At 35.5% G+C, this 18,496-nt stretch overlaps 2 protein-coding genes across 5 annotated transcripts; both read right to left on the reverse strand.

Annotated features, from left to right (window-relative positions):
- Positions 1-2,803: 2,803 nt before the first annotated feature.
- On the reverse strand, positions 2,804-9,625 carry LOC117628225 (putative disease resistance protein RGA1). 4 transcript variants are annotated; one of them, XM_034360634.1, is made up of 8 exons: positions 9,487-9,625; positions 8,230-9,385; positions 5,244-7,859; positions 5,036-5,114; positions 4,777-4,834; positions 4,537-4,656; positions 3,913-4,264; positions 2,804-3,277 (listed from the first exon to the last, which is right to left on the reverse strand). In XM_034360634.1, the coding sequence occupies exons 2-3, from the start codon at positions 9,361-9,363 to the stop codon at positions 5,469-5,471; spliced, it is 3,525 nt and encodes a 1,174-aa protein (XP_034216525.1). In that variant the 5' UTR covers positions 9,364-9,385; positions 9,487-9,625; the 3' UTR covers positions 2,804-3,277; positions 3,913-4,264; positions 4,537-4,656; positions 4,777-4,834; positions 5,036-5,114; positions 5,244-5,468. The 4 variants fall into 4 exon arrangements, with proteins under 4 accessions (XP_034216525.1, XP_034216534.1, XP_034216517.1 ...); XM_034360643.1 differs by lacking the exon at positions 4,777-4,834 and having other exon boundaries at positions 3,913-4,017; XM_034360626.1 differs by lacking the exon at positions 4,777-4,834.
- A 5,378-nt stretch (positions 9,626-15,003) lies between these two features.
- On the reverse strand, positions 15,004-18,104 carry LOC117616803 (DNA ligase 1-like). Its single transcript, XM_034346225.1, has 2 exons — positions 16,317-18,104; positions 15,004-16,022 (listed from the first exon to the last, which is right to left on the reverse strand). Exons 1-2 carry the CDS (start codon positions 17,476-17,478, stop codon positions 15,535-15,537), a joined length of 1,650 nt encoding a protein of 549 aa, XP_034202116.1. The 5' UTR covers positions 17,479-18,104; the 3' UTR covers positions 15,004-15,534.
- Positions 18,105-18,496: the final 392 nt, after the last annotated feature.

An 18,496-nucleotide genomic window follows, 5' to 3' on the forward strand; every position in this document is an offset into this window, starting at 1 on the left:
GTTTTTACCATCATGAAGTCTTTCTTCCAACTTGTTATCGAAAAGGGGAGTGCTAGTAACCTTCTCTCTAACCTTCTCTTTTGGACCTTCTCTCTTCTTCTCATCACAAGTGTCACTTTCCTTACACTAAAAATAATGTCATTAATGCATCACACAAACTAGTTTTTGTTTTCCAAGTTTACCCTTATTAAATGTATTATTATTATTTTTTTAATAACAAACTATTTTTTTTTTTATAACTTTCTTACCACCTTGTTAAAAATTAAATAAGAAAATAAAAACTGAAGTTTTTTTTTAATTTTTAATTTTTCCAAAGAGGCGCGTGCTTTGTTAAAAACAAAATAAAGATGATAACAATGTCATGAAACAAACCTTATTTTTATTTTTTAAAAATATGACGTTTTTCTTATTTTTTTAATTATTTATTTTTTAACAATGTGCTAAAGAAGTTATAATAAAATTTGAATAAATTGAAGGAAATATAAAAGCCAATACATTTTAAAAGGGTAAACTTGGAAAACAAAAACTAAATTGTGTGATGCATTAATGACATTATTTGAAGTGTAAGGAAAATGACACTTGTCATAAAGAGAAGGGAGAAGATCCAAAAGAGAAGGTTAGAGAGAAGGTTGCTAACATTCCTCTATCGAAAATAGGGTCCTTGCCTGTTCCAAATTGCAATCTTTGACGAATGTTCAAAATTGGTCCACACCACACTGTTTTTTTATTTTTAGATAATTAAATAGATATGTTAATTAGTGTAGTGATATTTTCTTTTTAATGTTAACTAGTGTAGTGATATTTTGCTAGACGGGATAAGGTGTTTTTTGCTAATTCTTTGTCGCATTTTCTCAGGATTAGGCTATGCCTGTCTGCGCTATCTGAACACGAATTGGTTTTGTTTGCGTTTATATATGCTGGGGTATTTGGTTAATTGCCAGAAATAAATGCGTGATGCAAGGGGGGCGTTAGCAGGCTCCATTACTTTTGGGACGGATGCAGTGCAGGGAGGAGTGGGCAAATGAGCAAATGTCATAATTCTTGAATCCATAGCGTTCTACAACAAAGTGTGTATACCAAATGAGCAAATGTCATCATGGTCATTTTAGTTTCTGCATACTTTTAAACTATCAAATACTGTCACACAAGTAGTCACATACATAAAAGATTGAGTATAAATGAAACATTATGTGGATCGGTACATCAGAAGTGAAATATTCGCCGATTCTATATTTGAAACACCTTATTTTATATGTATTTTAAATAATTCATAACGTAATTAGAGCAAACTGTCAAGAAAGACAATAAAGTATTAGGAATCACAATGTCACCCTTATTACCTCAAAGCGCTACATTTGACAAAAAATTAGAATTGCTTCCACATCGACCGCATATTACCTAAAACAGATACCAAGAAGCATTGCCTATCTATGGCCACCATATACACCTATATTTGCTTTGCAACTATATATAATAAAACATACAGGTATAAACATGATGCAAGAGCTGAATTGTCCTCCCCTGTTCTGTGTGTAAGTAGGTATCAATTTACCTTTCACAACTGAACCTAATTTCCATGAAAATCTTAAAATTGTATTATGCTTTTAAAATGTTCTTGGGCACCACTTGTATGTAATGTAATTTTGTTCTTCTATAAACCCATGAAAGTCTTTGCCTATCACAAACCAAACAGACTAATAATGCAGGATCGATTGACAATGTTTGCCTAAAAACTAACTCCATGTCCTTTTTATCACGGAAAATTGCACCTTAAAATAAAAGCAAAACAAATTACAGATTTTCCCAGAAAGAAGCTTACAATTGACCGTTGGATATGAGAAATCTTGGGCTACTCGGGCGTCTCTCCTTGTTCAGGTGTTCTACAGTTTCCAATGTGCAGCTAGATACTTTAGATATCCATAACTACAAACACAAATATAGAGTTTTTCAATACATGAAAGGTAGGTTCGTCAACTTCTCTAGTAAACCCTCCAATCCAAAGAGAAAGGAACATGACAGTTTGTAGCACAATGCATGATAGAACAGATTTTTCCACCAGGGATTCGACCGAGCAAAACAGAGTTGCAAGATTCCAGCCCTGGGCAAAAGGAAGGTTCATCCCCTTAAATGTTTTCCAATTTGCCTTTGAAAGTTAGTAAATTTCCCCTTGCCAACAAAAAAAGAAGTTAGCACATTTCCCTGCACCTAGGCATATTCAATCCATATCATAACTTCGCCTCTCTCATCCATGCCCTTCTCACACTATCAGCTCGCCTCAAAACCCCAAGAACCAAAAACAAAAATACCACTTTCAATTCTAGAAAAAGAAAAGAAAAACATAACATTTGTTCATGCAAAAAGTACTTGATTCCATAAACCAACAGTTGAAAAGTTCTATATTCGGGCCACACAGGTTTCAAAGCAAGATTTGTTGAGACGGAAATGAGTTTCTATCTTAATCCCAACTCTGCCTATAGGTCAAACATAACACCAAAACAACTGAGTAAAAAATATACAAAATAAATTCCAACTTTCAACATATCATAGTACAAGCTTGCAACTATCATCTATAAATTGTAACAGAAGATTGTTTTACACAATTCCATTAAGGAAGACTTGGACACCAAGTTTTCTTCGTGTTCTGTAGAAAGACTTGGTAAATACTCTATGGTGTCCAATAGACAGTTTCAATTTGATTGTTTCATCTATAAACTGAAGGTACTCGACAGTCCATTAAGAAAGACTTGGTAAATAGTCTAGGAACAGGGGAGGGGGCCTCTCTGCTCTCATCGAACAAGAAAAATGACAAGGGTTCAACACTTTCAAGATTCAAATTAAATCCCACACTACTAATCGAGAAAATCTCCATGATCCCACATTAAATCCAGTATGTTTCAAATTACTTGAAGGTTATATCAATTACAGACAAGAAATGGGTTGACATGCCAAACCAACAAAAGTTATACACACATCCCGGCATTAGAGAACAGGGCATGTCATAACAATATTGGTACTGAAACTGATGCTTATGACGTTAATATTTGTCACCGGTTATCACAACATTCAAAGAATATGCTAAAAAATGTAGGAACAAAATCTGAAAAGTCCTGCATGTTTGCATCAACTACATGGTGCGACAGAGAGGGCATTCCTTCATTTCCTTCTTTGTTATGTTTCAATTAAGTTGTTACGATGCGAATAAAATCCGCTCCATATCAATCTCTCTCTACCCACCTCCTCAGGCACTGGGGAAAAAAAAGAAGACGGAAAGCTGACCCTGCAATGGCATTGCAAATACTGGTTAAGGACAGCACTCGATTTGCTGATAAGTATATAAAATAAAAATGGATCAGCATGGTCAATTTCCAGAAAATCGTATAAGATTACTGAAATTGAAACCACTTAAGATAAGCAAAGCGCTACGTTTGACAGAAAAAATTAGAATTGCTTCAACGTAGACCACTTATTACCTCGAACAGATACCAAGCATTGCCTATCTACGTACACCATAAACACCTATATTTTCTTTGCAACTATATATAATAAAACATACAGGTATAAACATCATGCAAGAGCTGAATTATCCTCCCCTGTTCTGTATGTAAGTAGGTATATCAATTTGCCTTTCACAACGGAACCAAATTTTCTATGAAATTCTTAAAATTGTGTTATGCTTTTAAAACGTTCTTGGGCACCACTTGTATGTAATGTCATTTTGTTCTTCTATAAACCCAAGAAAGTCTTAGCCTATTACAAACCAAACAAGCTAATCATAAGTATATCATTGCAATGCAGGATCAATTCACAACGTTTGCCTAAAAACTAACTCCTTGGTCCTTATTTATCACAGAAAATTGCACAATAAAATAAAAGCAAACACAAATTACAGATTTTTTCCCGAAAAAAGCTTACAATTGACCCTTGGAATATGAGAAATCTTGGGCTACTCGGGCGTCTCTTCTTGTTGAGGTGTTCTACAGTTTCCAATGTGCAGCTAGATACTTCAGATATCCATAACTACCAATACAAATACACAGTTTTTCAATACATGAAAGGTAGGTCCGTTAACTTCTCTGGTAAACCCTCCAATCCATAGAGAAAGGAACATGACAGTTTGTAGCATATTTCATGATAGAACAGATTTTTCCACCAGGGGTTCGAGATAGCAAAACAGAGTTGCAAGATTCCAGCCCAGGACGAAAGGTAGGTTCTTCCCCTTAAATGTTTGTTTTCCAATTTGCCTTTGAAAGTTATTACATTTCCCCTTGCCCACAAAAAAAAAAAAAAAAAAAAAAAAAAAAAAAAAAAAAGTTAGCACATTTCCCTGCACCTAGGCATATTCAATCCATATCATAACTCCGCCTCTCTCATCCATGCCCTTCTCATTCTATCAACTCGCCTCAAAACCCCAAAAAGCATAAAAATAAAAATAAAATACCACTTTCAATACAAGAAAAATAAAAAACCACTTTCAATTCAAGAAAAATAAAAAAAGAACATAACGTTTGTTCATCCAAAAAGTACTCGATTCCATACCTCAACAGTTGAAAAGTACTAGATTCGGGGCCACACAGGATTCAAAGCAAGATTTGTTGAGACAGAAACATGAAGGTGTATGGCACCATGCAGGCATGAGTTTCTACCTGAATCCCAACTCTGCATATAGGTCACCAAAACAACTTAGCAAAAAATATACAAAATAAATTCCAGCTTTCAACATATCATGGTACAAAGCTTGCAACTATCATCTATAGTTGTTTCAAAAGATTGTTTCACCTGATTCCTATGATACTGCAGGTACTCGACAGTCCATTAAGAAAGACTTGGTAAATACCTATAATTGTAATTCTAATCAAACATATTATAGAAATCATGCTAGAGCTGAATTGTAATTTCACTCTCCCACTAACAGAATATTTTGAATATATCAGCAATTCTTTATAAAATCAGCAATTAAAAAACATCTTACGGCTTCCTTTGAAGTCTTTCCCCATAAAAGAGAAGACAAGTGGGAGTGGGAGTTTGAAAAGCTTACATTTCTTCACTGTGAAAGTTGGAGCTATTACGAATTCATTGTACACATAGAGTCAATCTGTCTGCTGTCTAGTCATAAACTGACAAGAAAAAGGAAAAGGATAAACAAGTCTTATTCCTTTCAGAAATTATTCAGAATGAATAAACTCTAGTTAAACCAAAAGGTGAAGAATGAAAAGGAATTTTGATTTCAGGAAAGAAGAAATTACTGTCGATATGTGGAATGTGAGAAATCTTGGGCCATTCTGGGCCGCTATCCTTGGTGCATCTTTCCTTCAGAAGGGGACATTGCCAAATATCTAGGGCTTTGTAATTTGATGAGGCGTTGCATAGCTGTGACACTAGGTAGATACATCAGCTTATTTCCAACTCAACAAGAGAGATTGTGGCCATTGTGGGCGACTACTGCCAAATTTTCTAATCTCTCACAAAATTCAAAGTCGAATGTTCGGGAATCTCCCACAAAATTCAAAGTCGAATGTTCGGGAATCTCCCACAAAATTCAATGTTTTTTGGCCATTGCGGGCTACTGTTACTACCACATTTCTTATTCCATCACAAGATTTAATGCCCAAGTAACGGAGGGATGTGAAGAGTTTTAAATCTGGAAGAGATTCTAGACCATTACAACCTCTTATATACAGAAACTCCACATTGATGGGCCCACTGCTCACCAAACTTTCTAATCTATCACAATATTCAATGAAGAATACACGGACGAATGTGAAGAGGCTTAAATCTGGAATAGATTGTAGATTACTACAACTTGTTATATTCAGCATCTCTACAACATTGACGGGCCCACTGCTCACCAAACTTTCTAATCTCTCACAATTTTTAATGCTCAATTTACTGAGGGATGTGAAGAGGCTTAAATCTGGAATAGATTGTAGATTACTACAACGTGTTATATACAGCATCTCTACAACATTGACGGGCCCACTGCTCACCAAACTTTCTAATCTCTCACAAAATGTAATTCTCAATTCACTGAGGGATGTGAAGAGGCTTAAATCTGGAATAGATTGTAGATTACTACAGCCTGTTACATTCAGCATCCCTACAACATTGACGGGCCCACTGCTCACCAAACTTTCTAATCTCTCACAATTTTTAATGCTCAATTTACTGAGGGATGTGAAGAGGCTTAAATCTGGAATAGATTGTAGACTACTACAACCTATTATCTTCAGCAACTCCACAACATTGACGGGCCCACTGCTCACCAAACTTTCTAATCTATCACACGATTCAATCCTCAATTTATGGAGGGATGTGAAGAGGTTTAAATCTGGAATAGATTGTAGACCACCACAACCTATTATATTCAGCAACTTCACAATATAGACGGGCCCACTGCTCACCAAACTTTCTAATCTATCACAAGATCCAATGGTCAATTTACGGAGGGATGTGAACAGGTTTAAATCTGGAATAGATTGTAAACCACTACAACCTGTTATAAGCAACTTCACAACATTGACGGGCCCACTGCTCACCAAACTTTCTAATCTATCACACGATTCAATGCTCAATTCACGAAGGGATGTGAAGAGGTTTAAATCTGGAATAGATTGTAGACCACAACATCCTTGAATCCAAACAACTGTAAGATGAGGTAGACGGCCGAGTGTTGGGACTTTTTCACATCTATCGCAACCCTTAAGCCTAATCTGCTTTAAATTGTCAAGCTTAATCATCCATGATGGAAATTCAGTACCCATGAAATATCGAATCTCTAGCCTTTCCAACTCAGAATGCGGCTGGAGGCCTTCTAGTACATCCTCTTCATTATTATTGGTTGTTGACCTGTTTTGCGTCCATTCAAATAAAAAGTGGCGTACCTTTTTCTTCTCCTCTAATTTAGCTTTACTTGCCTCATCTCCATTCCTTACGTCTTCCAAATTACGAATAATCAATTTACCCTTCAATTGATTCAAGGCAGCCAGGTCCTCAATTTCACTACCCATCAAAGAGCAAGGTAATTTTCGAAGGCTGGTTAATCTCCTTAATACCCCAGCTGGAAATTTTGTTCCTTCGTCACAATAAACATATCTCAAGTTGATCAAGTTTTGCACGGCTTTTGGAAATTCTTTAAGACCGCAGTTTGTTGCTCTTAATGTCTGTAGGTTATATAGCTTGCCAATAGAATTTGGGAGTCTTTCGATTCTTGTTTCGGAAATGTTAAGATACCTCAAGTGTTTGAGCTTTTCGATTGAACTTGGGAGCTCCATAATATCTGCCTCATATAAATTTAAGACACGTAAAGCTTTAAACCCTGGCAACATGTTTCGAGTTAGTGCTTCAGCATTCGAAAACAGTGATCTCAATTTCCCACTACTTCCTTCTGGAATTCTTTCTATAATGGGAGTTGCAACATCTTCATTGTGGAAGTCTCGCATCATGCTTTCAGTTTCGGATACACGTTCTGCAAGATCGTGCACTAGATCGTGCATCTTGCATTCAGTAACAATGCCATCATCATCCACTGTAGCATTTTGAAATAAGGAGCTTTGGAATAGAATATCAAAATATTCATTACCTATATCCTCCATCTCTAGATTATTTTTTTCAGGAGAAGGATGGAGGAATCCTTGAGCCATCCAAAGTTGAATCAAGTTATCTCTTTCCATCTTGGCATCTTTCATGAACGCTGAGCAATATGAAAAACATTGCTTTAGTGCTGGTGATTCCAAATTATCGAAACTCAACTTCAAAACTGACATGATTCTATCTTCTGCCTTTGGTAAGTCCCATATTCTACTGTCTTTGACTTCAGACCATTCAGCAGGAGTCTTTTTAGAGCGCAAAATGCCTCCCAAAACCTGGTAATGGATTAGAGAATTTCTATCAAATAATTAGTAGATAAAATAATTAGCAATTTAAAGAAGAGTCATTCAGAATGTCTTCTGGAACCTCTTTGTTAATTTCTATTTAATAAAGTGACTGTGAAGAAAGAGATTGTGGAGAATGGGCATGATGACATGATGACATGAAACTAAAAGAGAAATCGACAATCTTCTCTATCTTCCTTCATCAATGCAATTCAAAATAACCCATTCATGATATGATCCCTAAATGCCAAGAACTCATCCAACAATCTATAAAATTATAAATAAATAAAAATGCCTGCTGTAAGCAATGCTTGTATAAATATATATATATATATATATATATAATATATAGTATGTGTACCTTTGCCATCAATGGTAGACCTTCACAATTTTTAGCAATTTCCCGTCCAATTCTCTCTAAACCAAGAGGTATATCAGAACTACCATCTGAGCAAGCTGCATGTTTCAATATGGACCAGCATTCATCCGTTGATAGAAGTTCCAATTCAGGCCGCGGAAGTGTTTCTGTGAGTGATGCAACTTTGCCACTGCGGGTAGTGACAATAATTTTGCTTCCTGGAGCAGAATTCAACTTTGACAAATAGGTCATCAAACTTTCCCATTTCTCCGATTCTTCATTCCAAACATCATCAAGTACCAGCAAGTATCTTTTCTCTCTCAACTCTTCTTCAAGGTATTTAACCAGTGCATCTTGATTTTCTCTTACAGTGGCTTTTGATGGGTCAAGAGATTCTAACATGCAGATCAAAATCACATTGATGTTAAAAGGATCAGATACACACACCCATATCCTTTTTTCAAAATACTTTTTTACTGAATTATTATTGTACACTGACTTGGCCAAAGTTGTCTTTCCCAGCCCTGCCATTCCCACAATGGCCATAACAGCAAGATTTTCTTGATTGATGTTGGAGTTGGTCAAGGTTGTAACTATGTTTGACACAACCTCCTCCCTGCCAAAGATGATTCCATCTTTTTCAGGAAATGAGTCGGTTTGTATGCGTCCTCCAATTCTTTGAGGGACTGCATCTATTTTATTGGAAACAAGTCCAATGACAGATGCATCACTCTTGAGTTTCTTCAAGGATGCATTGATCTTCTGAATTTTATGTGCAATTTTAAGGCGGAATGCAACCGGATTGGAGAGTGAAAAGAAGTTGAGTACCTTTTTCTTCATATGATTTCGGATTTCTACTTTGCGCCGGAGAAGTTCATAGTTGAATTCATCCAAGACATCATCTGCATCTTTAGCTAGGCGTTTAAGATTCGTCACCCAATCTTCTACGGGCGATGTTTTGCTCCGACCTTGTGGTCCCTGGGCAACGTCGGCTAAGTAACCTTCAATGGTGGACAGTGTTTTGCGAAGCCTGTTTAGTTCAGCTTTGAATCCCCAGGCAAGACTGATTTCGTGAGCAGCAAGGGAAGTCAGCTTCGTCAATATTCCCTCGGTCGCAAAAGTAAGCACAGATGCCATATCTTTGTTTCCTTGTGTAACCCTGCGCAAGACAAACAACAGATCATATTAATGCTAGTTAATTATTATTAGTTAATTAATTAAGAAACGAGAAGAAGAGACTGAAGATGGATGAAGACGCACAAGCACAGAGCTTCTCTTGTAGGTAGAAGGAGAAGGAGATGAATGCAGATTTGCAAAACAAGACAGCAATAGCACGCAGAGACAGGCAGAGGAGCTTCCTTAACTCTCAGAAGGAGACTTGAAAGTCTTGCTGGGCTCTACTGATCAGTAGATATCTCCAATCTACTTTATACAGTGGTTCTGCATTACCACATGGCATTTGTTTGGTGGTGGTACCGACGAATAATGAGACGACACCTAGACAGCTGCTACTAGCTACTTTATACCGCGGTCTGTATTACCATGCATTTGTTGGCATTTGTTTGGTGGTTGTACGAACGAATAATGAGGCCACAAATAATTTCATGAGAAAACAATAAAATGTTACATTAAGTTCATTTTAAAAAGGCACAACAGAAAAAATAAACAAAGTGTAAAAACAAAAGGGCAAAAAACATTATTTCGCAAAAAAAATAATAATAATAAAAAGGGTAAGAAACGTTTTTGGTTACTAGAGTTAGTTAGGCACGAAAATAATTTTGATCACCGTAATTCCAATTATCCCAATTTAACCACCATTCCCTCTTCTCCCTCACCATTTTAACCTAAGTTTGAACATCATCAATCAATTTTGTTTTTTAGAACGGAAACCAACATATTATACAACATGAGTAATTTGCATGTATCTGATATGGTTTCGAGAGACATAAATAAAAATGGACTAATATATATAATTTAACACAACAGACGCAAACTAGTTTGATAAAAAATTAGGTTAATCGTTTTATTAGTTTCTGAACTTAGACCCGATTTACATTTAAATACCTCAATTTTCAAAATGGTTCCCGTGGTTCTTTAACTTCACTTTCGCTAGGACAAATGGTCCTGCCATCAATTTTGTTAACTTTTTCCGTTAAATGCAGGGGCAAAATGGTATTTTTATGTTAAAACCAAAAAAGTTAATAAAAAATCATATCTTTGAATTAGCAATAAAAGAAAATCAAATAAAAAACCAACCCAAAAAAAAAAAAAAGATAAATAAAGTTTGGGGGAGTAGAAATTGGGATAGAAGGGGAGAGTGAGAGTTTAATTTTAATTTTTTAGTTTTTCAAATTTGTATTCATATTTTAATCAATTTTGATACAAAAATAACATTTTGCCCCTGCATTTAACAGAAAAGTTAACAAAATTGACATTAGGACCACTTGTCCTAATGAAATTGAAGTTAACGAACCATGGGAACTATTTTGAAAATTGAGGTGTTCAAATGCAAATCGGGTCTCAATTCAAGGACTAACAAAATGATTAACCCTAAAAAATTGGATCCTCTTATTAGATTTGCTCTTATACATGTTGTGAGCGAGTGGGTGTGGACAGAGCACTTGCCCCACATGTTGGAAGAGATGATTGCACCTTCACAGATGGCATCCAAAGCTTATCCTATAAATAAGGCTTTCCCCTCCCCTTGTAATGGCCACCGACACTTCAAGTCCAGAGAGAGAAAGAGAGCCAAAGAAAATTTTCAATATAGACAAAATAGTGAGCTACTTTAGTGATAGTTTAAACTCAGGTGTATCCAGTTCAAAATTTTAAAGATTTTTTATAATTTAAAAGTTTGGAGTTATCCAATTTAAACTTTTAATGATTTCATAAAATCTTAGTAGTATTTAATTGTGACTTTTTAAAATTATGAGTTAAATACTTTTTTGGTTATTGAGTTTTACATAAAAATTCAATTTGGTCACTTAGAAAAAAATTTAGCCAAATTGATCACTATGTTTCTCAAAATTTACAATTTATAGACATCATGTTATCTTTAATTAAATGATGTTTTTATTATTTATTTTTTTTTTTAGGAATTAACTTTAGTCTTTTTCCTCTAACTCAGCTAGTTATGGAATATTGTGCTATTAGAGTTCAGCAAATTGAGGGGAAATCTTGGGTTGAAATCAAAATTGTGATGTATAAGGAAAATAAAAAAGCAAAACCAAATTAAAATGAAATCAACAACTTACCAATATATTTTGGTGTTCTGTCACCTTGACTACATCTCCTTTTCATCTAAGTCACAATACTGCTATCACTCAATTGACTCATGCTTCAATATAACACCCAATTTGTGACCTTATATACCTCATCATTTCGATTTCAACCCAAGATTTCCCTCCATTTTTAAAACTCTTAGGTCATCTCCAATCCAAGGACCTAAACCCAAAATATTGCCCAAAACCTCTCCCAACCCAAGAAAAGGAAGGATCCAAAATTTGGGAAAATCCAAATTTGGACCCAAATATGGGTCTAAGTATTTCCTGGACCCAACACTATTCAATGGAACCCACTGCACCTAAACCAACCCCATGTGCACAACATCTGACGTGGGCCCTAGCTGACCTGCTGGACTGTTGCTGTTTGGTTGCTTGTCCAGCCACTTGTCAAGCTTCTGTTTGTCTGCTTGTACAATTGAATTTGGTTTTTTTTTTTTAATATATTCTAAATGTAACTTAAATCAACGATCTAAATTAAATCTAAACTATTTTAATGGTAAAAAAAAGATCCAACGGCTGAAATTTAAATCCTATGGTCAAAACAATATTTTAAATTAATCTAGGTCAAATTATATTCGTGAAATTTCAATTTTTTTAGGTCAAATTGTTCAAAAAATTTAATTATGAAGTTATTTAAAAAGATTGAATGAAGAAAAGTTATCCCTAAAAAAAAATAGACTTAAACCATTCTTAAACAATTTAATAAAGTTGTGGACTTAAAATTTGAGTCCGGAGGGTTGGGAGAAAAAACGATTTGAGTCTGGACAAAACCCAAATTGTTACTTTTTGGAGGGTAAAAATTTGGGTTTAGCCTCTCATGGGTTGGAGAATGCCTTATAGCACAATAACCTAACTCTTTGAGTTAGAGGAAGAAGACTTGAACATGCTTTGTGAAAATATAAAATAAAAACTGCACTTAATGGAAGCGAATGGAAAATAACGAAACGTCTATAAATTGTAAACTTTTGGAAACACAGTGATCAATTTGGCTAAAAAAATTTCTCAGTGACCATAAAGGTATTTAACCCTAAAATTATTAGCGAGTTTATAAAAGTTTAGTGATATTCAATTCTGACTTTTTAAAAGTTTGGTGGAAAAGGTTACTACTACTGCTCTTAGGGAACGCAAGCACAACTTGCCAAACCTCGTTAAATATTGTGTCTCATTCAAGGGTAGAACCAGGAATTTCTTAACGGGTGAGCTAGCTATAGTTATTAGCTTAAAATTTAATCATCATTTTTATTTTGCTTATGGTTTCTATAGTCTTTCTAGAAATAAAAGTATGCTTTAAATCTTATAAACCACTCAAATTTTCAATAAGCTTTAATATAAAACAAATACATATTAAAAATGCAATCGCAAAACACATATTATAAAAATAAAAATATATTCAACAATAGAATTCCAAGTGTACTTATTTTAAAGTGTATTTTTATTGTTCTCCTGCAACCAAGTTCATAAAAAATTAGATTTTTTTTATTTTTTTATTTTTATGGATACTCATATGGAGGTATTGAGTAGATGCCAAAAATGATAAACTTTTTTTTTTTTTTTTTTTTTTTCCATTGTCCAAATCCAAAATTTCCCCTTGGGTTTTCTAAATAATTAATATTAAGGAGAAACTTAAATGGGATAAATGTGGCACAATATGAACCATTAAAATCCGAAGATTGGGAGTTGGTATGGCCAAGTATAATCATAGCCTGGTACTTTGAATAACTGACCAACTGAAACGTGAATAAACTAGCACTTTGAATTAAATTTTGTGAAGCGGTGATGCAATATATCCTAACTTGCTTAGCTGGTCTTCAATCTAAAAACCAATTTCACAGTCAGTCTAGCAGATTTCCCCAAAACATCACTGGGCTGGAGGGCTGCAGTCCATAGTGTAGTTCCGCCTTTGGTCTCATTTATTTCATGTGCAGCTTTATATTATATATTATTTGTTTATTTTACAACAATATGGTCTTTGCATCTTCTTGAATTTCATTTGTAGTTAGTTTTGGAAGTTTAGTGTCCACAATCTCATTAGTCAAGTCACCCTAAATTGTCCAAATGTTCCACTTAATGTTGACATGTAGGGGGTATATCCAATCCATATCAATTTCATATGATGGTATCCATATGCCCTTGTGGCTTATGGACATGGTGCCAAATTTATGAATATAATTACCGTTTTCCTCTATTAAAAAAAATGGATGAAGATCGTTGTGAAGACAGGTAATTACTACTATTATTTCATGGCTTTTGATGAAGAAGAAAAGATTAAATGTGAAGGTGGACATCCAACACATTCTCACTCTCTAATTCAGTAAACTCATTTAACATTTATGAGAATGTGAAGGGTTATAGTGCATTATACTTTGTTGTGCCATCATATAATGCGACTCTAATCAATGACATGTCGATTGAACGATTGCGCAAATTAGGCTGTGAAAACTTTTCATTTTATTGTCGATTGATAGTGTTTATATCACTTACTTTTTGTGACTCTCAAAAAGTACCAACTTTTTGGATCCAATCAAATTTTTAAAGACTTTTTAAATTCACAATTGGATACCATCAAACTTTTAAATACTTATAAAAATCACAATTGAATACCACTAGACTTTTATAAATACTTTAAAAATCTAAATTCAATACCTCGAGACTTTTAAACTCAATAAAAATCATTGAAAGTTTGAATTGAAAATTGTTAGAATGTGACTATATAACTTAAAATTTATTGACATGAATGGAATGGTGGAAGATCTTTTACAACCCTTATGATATGATGTACATTAGGAACATACAGGGGTCAGTCCCCCAACTTCTTCTTCCGAAATATTATCTTTATCCCGCCCTTTCGAAACTTGATCTTTTAGAACTTGGGAGGGCTTTGTCCTAAATCTATAGTATAAGTATTGTATTCACCTACTGAGAAACTACAAACTAAGCCAAAATAATTATTGATCCCATTGGGAAAAACCAAGATATACAATGCAGTAAGTAAGAAAGGAAAAAGGTAGAGCAGAGCTTACGTTTGCTTCACTGCAAAACTACCAGCAGTCAGGGATTGGTTGTTTTTAAAAGTTCCAACTGAAATGGAAGTAATCTTTCACAACTGGGACATCTTTCTCTTTAATGGTCTCTCTGTAAATTTATATTAAAATTTCTTCACAAAAAAAAATAACAATTTGTTCCTTTTTCATATGATTCAGAAAGCTGTCACAAGCACAACGGGAGTCGCTTTTGCCTGGCCAAAATACGTCATCTAAACGATTTCAATTCTTGTATCTTGGAAGAGACTTACAAGTAAAACTCAGTAACTACTAATAATCCAAAAATAAAAACTTGAGAAAAAAAAATTGTAATCCACAATTGTCTCAAGGATAAAAAGAAATTTTTTTTAAAAAAAACTTGAGTGTCATAGCCAAAGTGCACTAGACCCGATCTGCAAAATGGAAATTAAAACAATTTTGGAAACACAGTACGATGAACAATTATGGAAGGAGGCCAACGAACGAATGCAACTACTTTCCCTTTCCTTCTATCTTACATTTCTTGTAAATAAGAGTTCTATGTTACAAATCAAAATTGTGGCTAGTTTCTCTTAAATGCTCAATTAGAATGAGCTTCTCAGCTCCTAAGCAAATGAAAACAAAAATTGCACAAGCTTTTATATATCTATCTCCCTTTCTACGCAACCCTTCACTTGGTCGCACTTATGAAAATTTCCATTTTGAATGAATTAGCTGTTGGGGAAAACCAGCCCTTGAATCCAAATAGCCCGCCCGGTCCTGGGGCAAGCCATAATGTGTGAGTGACCCTGGCAACCTTTGCATTTGAGACTGTTTGAGAAGCAGACCATTAGTCGTACTCACTGCAACAGAGTGCAATCACAGCTGAATGCAGCTAGAAAACTCTGAATATATGTCCAAGGTGGCCAGAAGCCTTTCTAGCTTTGGTCTAGTGTGGTCCTATCGAGGGTTGCCCGCATCAAGAGTTTGGAGGTGAAGCAGTGAAGCATGCCCATTTGAGTCAATCAATATGGAATGACATACGGTAGAGCGTGAACATCAGCAGACTCTATCCGCAGAGCCTCTGACCATACCTCAGGTGTCTCCTCAACCCCTGAAGATTCCACCTTGGGCTTCTTTGATTGGTTACCACTGCACCCAAACAACCAATCTTCATCGTCATAATCAGGCACTTCGTCCACCTTTGGAACCAAATAAACCTGGCTTAGATATCTGGAATCTGGATGGGGCGGTCTCACAGATGCTTCGGCAACAGGAACAGTCTGTGCAGCTGTAGAAGTCAGCTTTGCAGGGGAGACAGACAATGACGGAGATTCAACGATGCCATTTATCTTGCAGTCCTTATTGTCCACCTTAACATTATTTGCTGATCCCAGCCTATCTGAAACATACGGGGTGGAAGTTTGGCAAGGTTCCACTGTTCTTCCATTTACCGTTAATGGATGAGAGGACGAAGAGGGTCGCGGCAGTTTACTGGGCCTAATGTCATTGGCTGTAACATCAGAAAAGGAAGCATCATTAGTCAGCTAAGAATAAATGACCAGAGTTTGAATCTGCTTGACAAAATTGATTCAACATCACTGCCAATTGACGGATACCAAAGTGAAAAACATTATTATTTGGAATCAAAAGGAAACAGTTGAGATCAGGATCTGACATTACGTCCAAAAACTATACCTACAACCTCCTCCCTCAGTTGTAGGAAAAAGGGCCAACTTGTGTTAGACAACTATAAAGCATGATTGGGCTGCAATGATGATACTTTACATCATGAAAAAGAACTCACCATGCAAAACTCCATTTGTCTGCAAGTCCTTCCGTTTCTTAAGATTTCCATCAGCACCAGCACTTTTGTTGCTGTCTTTCGAAAGTTGGGAGGTTATAACGTAATGAGGGTCTATATGATCCTCTTTATTGCTCTTTCTTATTTTATCTGGCTCTGCATTCTTAGATTCATTTGTCTCCTTTGCTTTCTCTTCCTTTTTCTTCTCTTTATCCAGCTCTGCATTCTTAGATTCATTTTTCTCCTTTGCTTTCTCTTCCTTTTTCTTCTCTTTACCTGGCTCTGCATTCTTAGATTCATTTTTCTCCTTTGCTTTCGCTTCCTTTTTCTTTTCTTTATCCTTGTCCTTGTCTTTCCCTTGTTTTTTCTTCTCTCTATCTTTCTCCTTGCGTTTCTCCCTTCGTTTATCATCACCTTCCTTCTCTTTGGTCTTTTCTTTTCCATCAATCTTTCTATCCACGTTGCTCCCCAATGGTCTGGAAAGTCCTCCAACTTTAGTTTCAACCATACCAACAGGGTTTTGAACCATTGTGTTCCCACTAATCTGTGCTGCAACCCTGATGCCTTGCCCATCCGTCTTTCTGTCATCAACTCTCTTGTCCTTGTTCTTTTCCTTGACTTCAGCCAAAATGTCAGCATCCTTAGCCACCAATCTGACCATCCCCTCATCCTTCTTTCGGTCTGATTCAGAAATCTTCTCAACCACATGATTACCAATTCCTCTGGCCTCATCTTTAGTTCTCCTACCCAACTCCAACAATACAGAATTGTGGTTCTCCTCAGCCAGATGATGATTTTGACTGAGCTTCTCGGCCTGATAACCTCCAACTTGCCCAGTATATCTCTTGTCAACACAGTTATCTTTGTACTCTTTAGGAATGAATTTCTCTGCACCAAAACTCTCAGTTTTCCCCGGATTTCTCTTCTCATCTGAAGGACTAATTTTATCTTTAACGGGGTCCCTGTCTTTCTCCTTATTCTTCTTCTTGTCTCTGTTTTTTTCCTTCTTGTCTTTCTTTTCCTGATGCTTTCCATCACTTCTGTCTTTCTCACTTTTTTCTTTACTTTCTCTCTTCTCTTTGTCTTTTTTTTCCTTCTTATGCTTCTTTTCTCTGTGCTTCTCCTGTAATTTATGAAAATGTATAGAATAATAAAACATATGCATAAATACTCAAGAAACAGAAAAATATATACTCGGAGAATTGTGTTGGAAGTTTATTTACAAGAACTAAAACTGAAAAACAAGTTTCAGGCGATCAATATGGATTAATATCAATAAGAACTGCCTTGCAAGACATGGCAAACAAAAATAACCATAACTAAATCTCAGTGAATTCCTTCGGTCATTAGACCCTAAACTACTAGTGATGTCTCTGAAGTATTTGGCCAATGAATTCAATTTAATAATCTTTCCATGTTCCAAAAGTACACCAAACCCATGAAAATCCGTGGAGTCCTCTTTAAAAAATTCCCAAAAACCAGAAAAGGACAAAATACAGCATCGCGTTGCACATTTCACATAGTTTTTGCACACTTGAAGCCATCAAACGCATAGTTTCTGAAGAAATACAACATTCTGTGAATTTACACCCAAAGGTAAATCTCTAATCAAACCATTATTCACTTGAAAAACCTTGTTTTATATGTAACGGAAGAGGCAAATAGAAAGCAACCCTGTTTTATAAGTAATAGAATTAATTCACAGGTATGGAAGTACAAAGCAAGTACTTTAGGATCACACCACCAACCTTCAATAAGAGTACATTTAAGAAAATATAATTTCGCGTATAAGAAGGAGCAGAAATAGGACATAAAACTACAAACGCAATCCCCCCCAAAACAAAGATTCAAGACAAGCAAATCAGGAAAAACAAACAACAAAGAATATTAGAACATTTCAAACACAACTCAATAACATAAGAAGATCATCATAAAGCCGTCATCAGCAAGGTGAAGGAAATACAACAAATTAGAACTTATTTGTTTCGTAGACAACATCCTATGCTACGTCCACAACAAAGGTGAGCATGACAATAAGATAAACCCGTGTTTTAATACTCCAAAAGGTAACGACAGAAGCACAGTTAACAATTATCCATACTATCCAGTCTCCCACTCATCATAATATACCTATTGCATAAAAACAAGCAATCCAAGGCATTAAATTACATTGTCAAATGCAT

The sequence above is a fragment of the Prunus dulcis genome, chromosome 1 (genome assembly GCF_902201215.1).
Source record: "Prunus dulcis chromosome 1, ALMONDv2, whole genome shotgun sequence".
In the NCBI taxonomy this organism is placed as follows: Eukaryota; Viridiplantae; Streptophyta; class Magnoliopsida; order Rosales; family Rosaceae; genus Prunus; species Prunus dulcis.

Bases quoted from the DNA above. Each gene is read 5' to 3' on its own strand.
- LOC117628225 (XM_034360650.1), bottom strand. From the start codon at position 9,363: ATGGCATCTGTGCTTACTTTTGCGACCGAGGGAATATTGACGAAGCTG. The intron at 7,860-8,229 runs GTACACATACTA...ATCCATTACCAG, and splicing joins GTCTACCATTGATGGCAAAG to GTTTTGGGAGGCATTTTGCG.
- LOC117616803 (XM_034346225.1), bottom strand. From the start codon at position 17,478: ATGCATATGTTTTATTATTCTATACATTTTCATAAATTACAGGAGAAG. The intron at 16,023-16,316 runs GTGAGTTCTTTT...CTGATGTTACAG, and splicing joins GACAAATGGAGTTTTGCATG to CCAATGACATTAGGCCCAGT.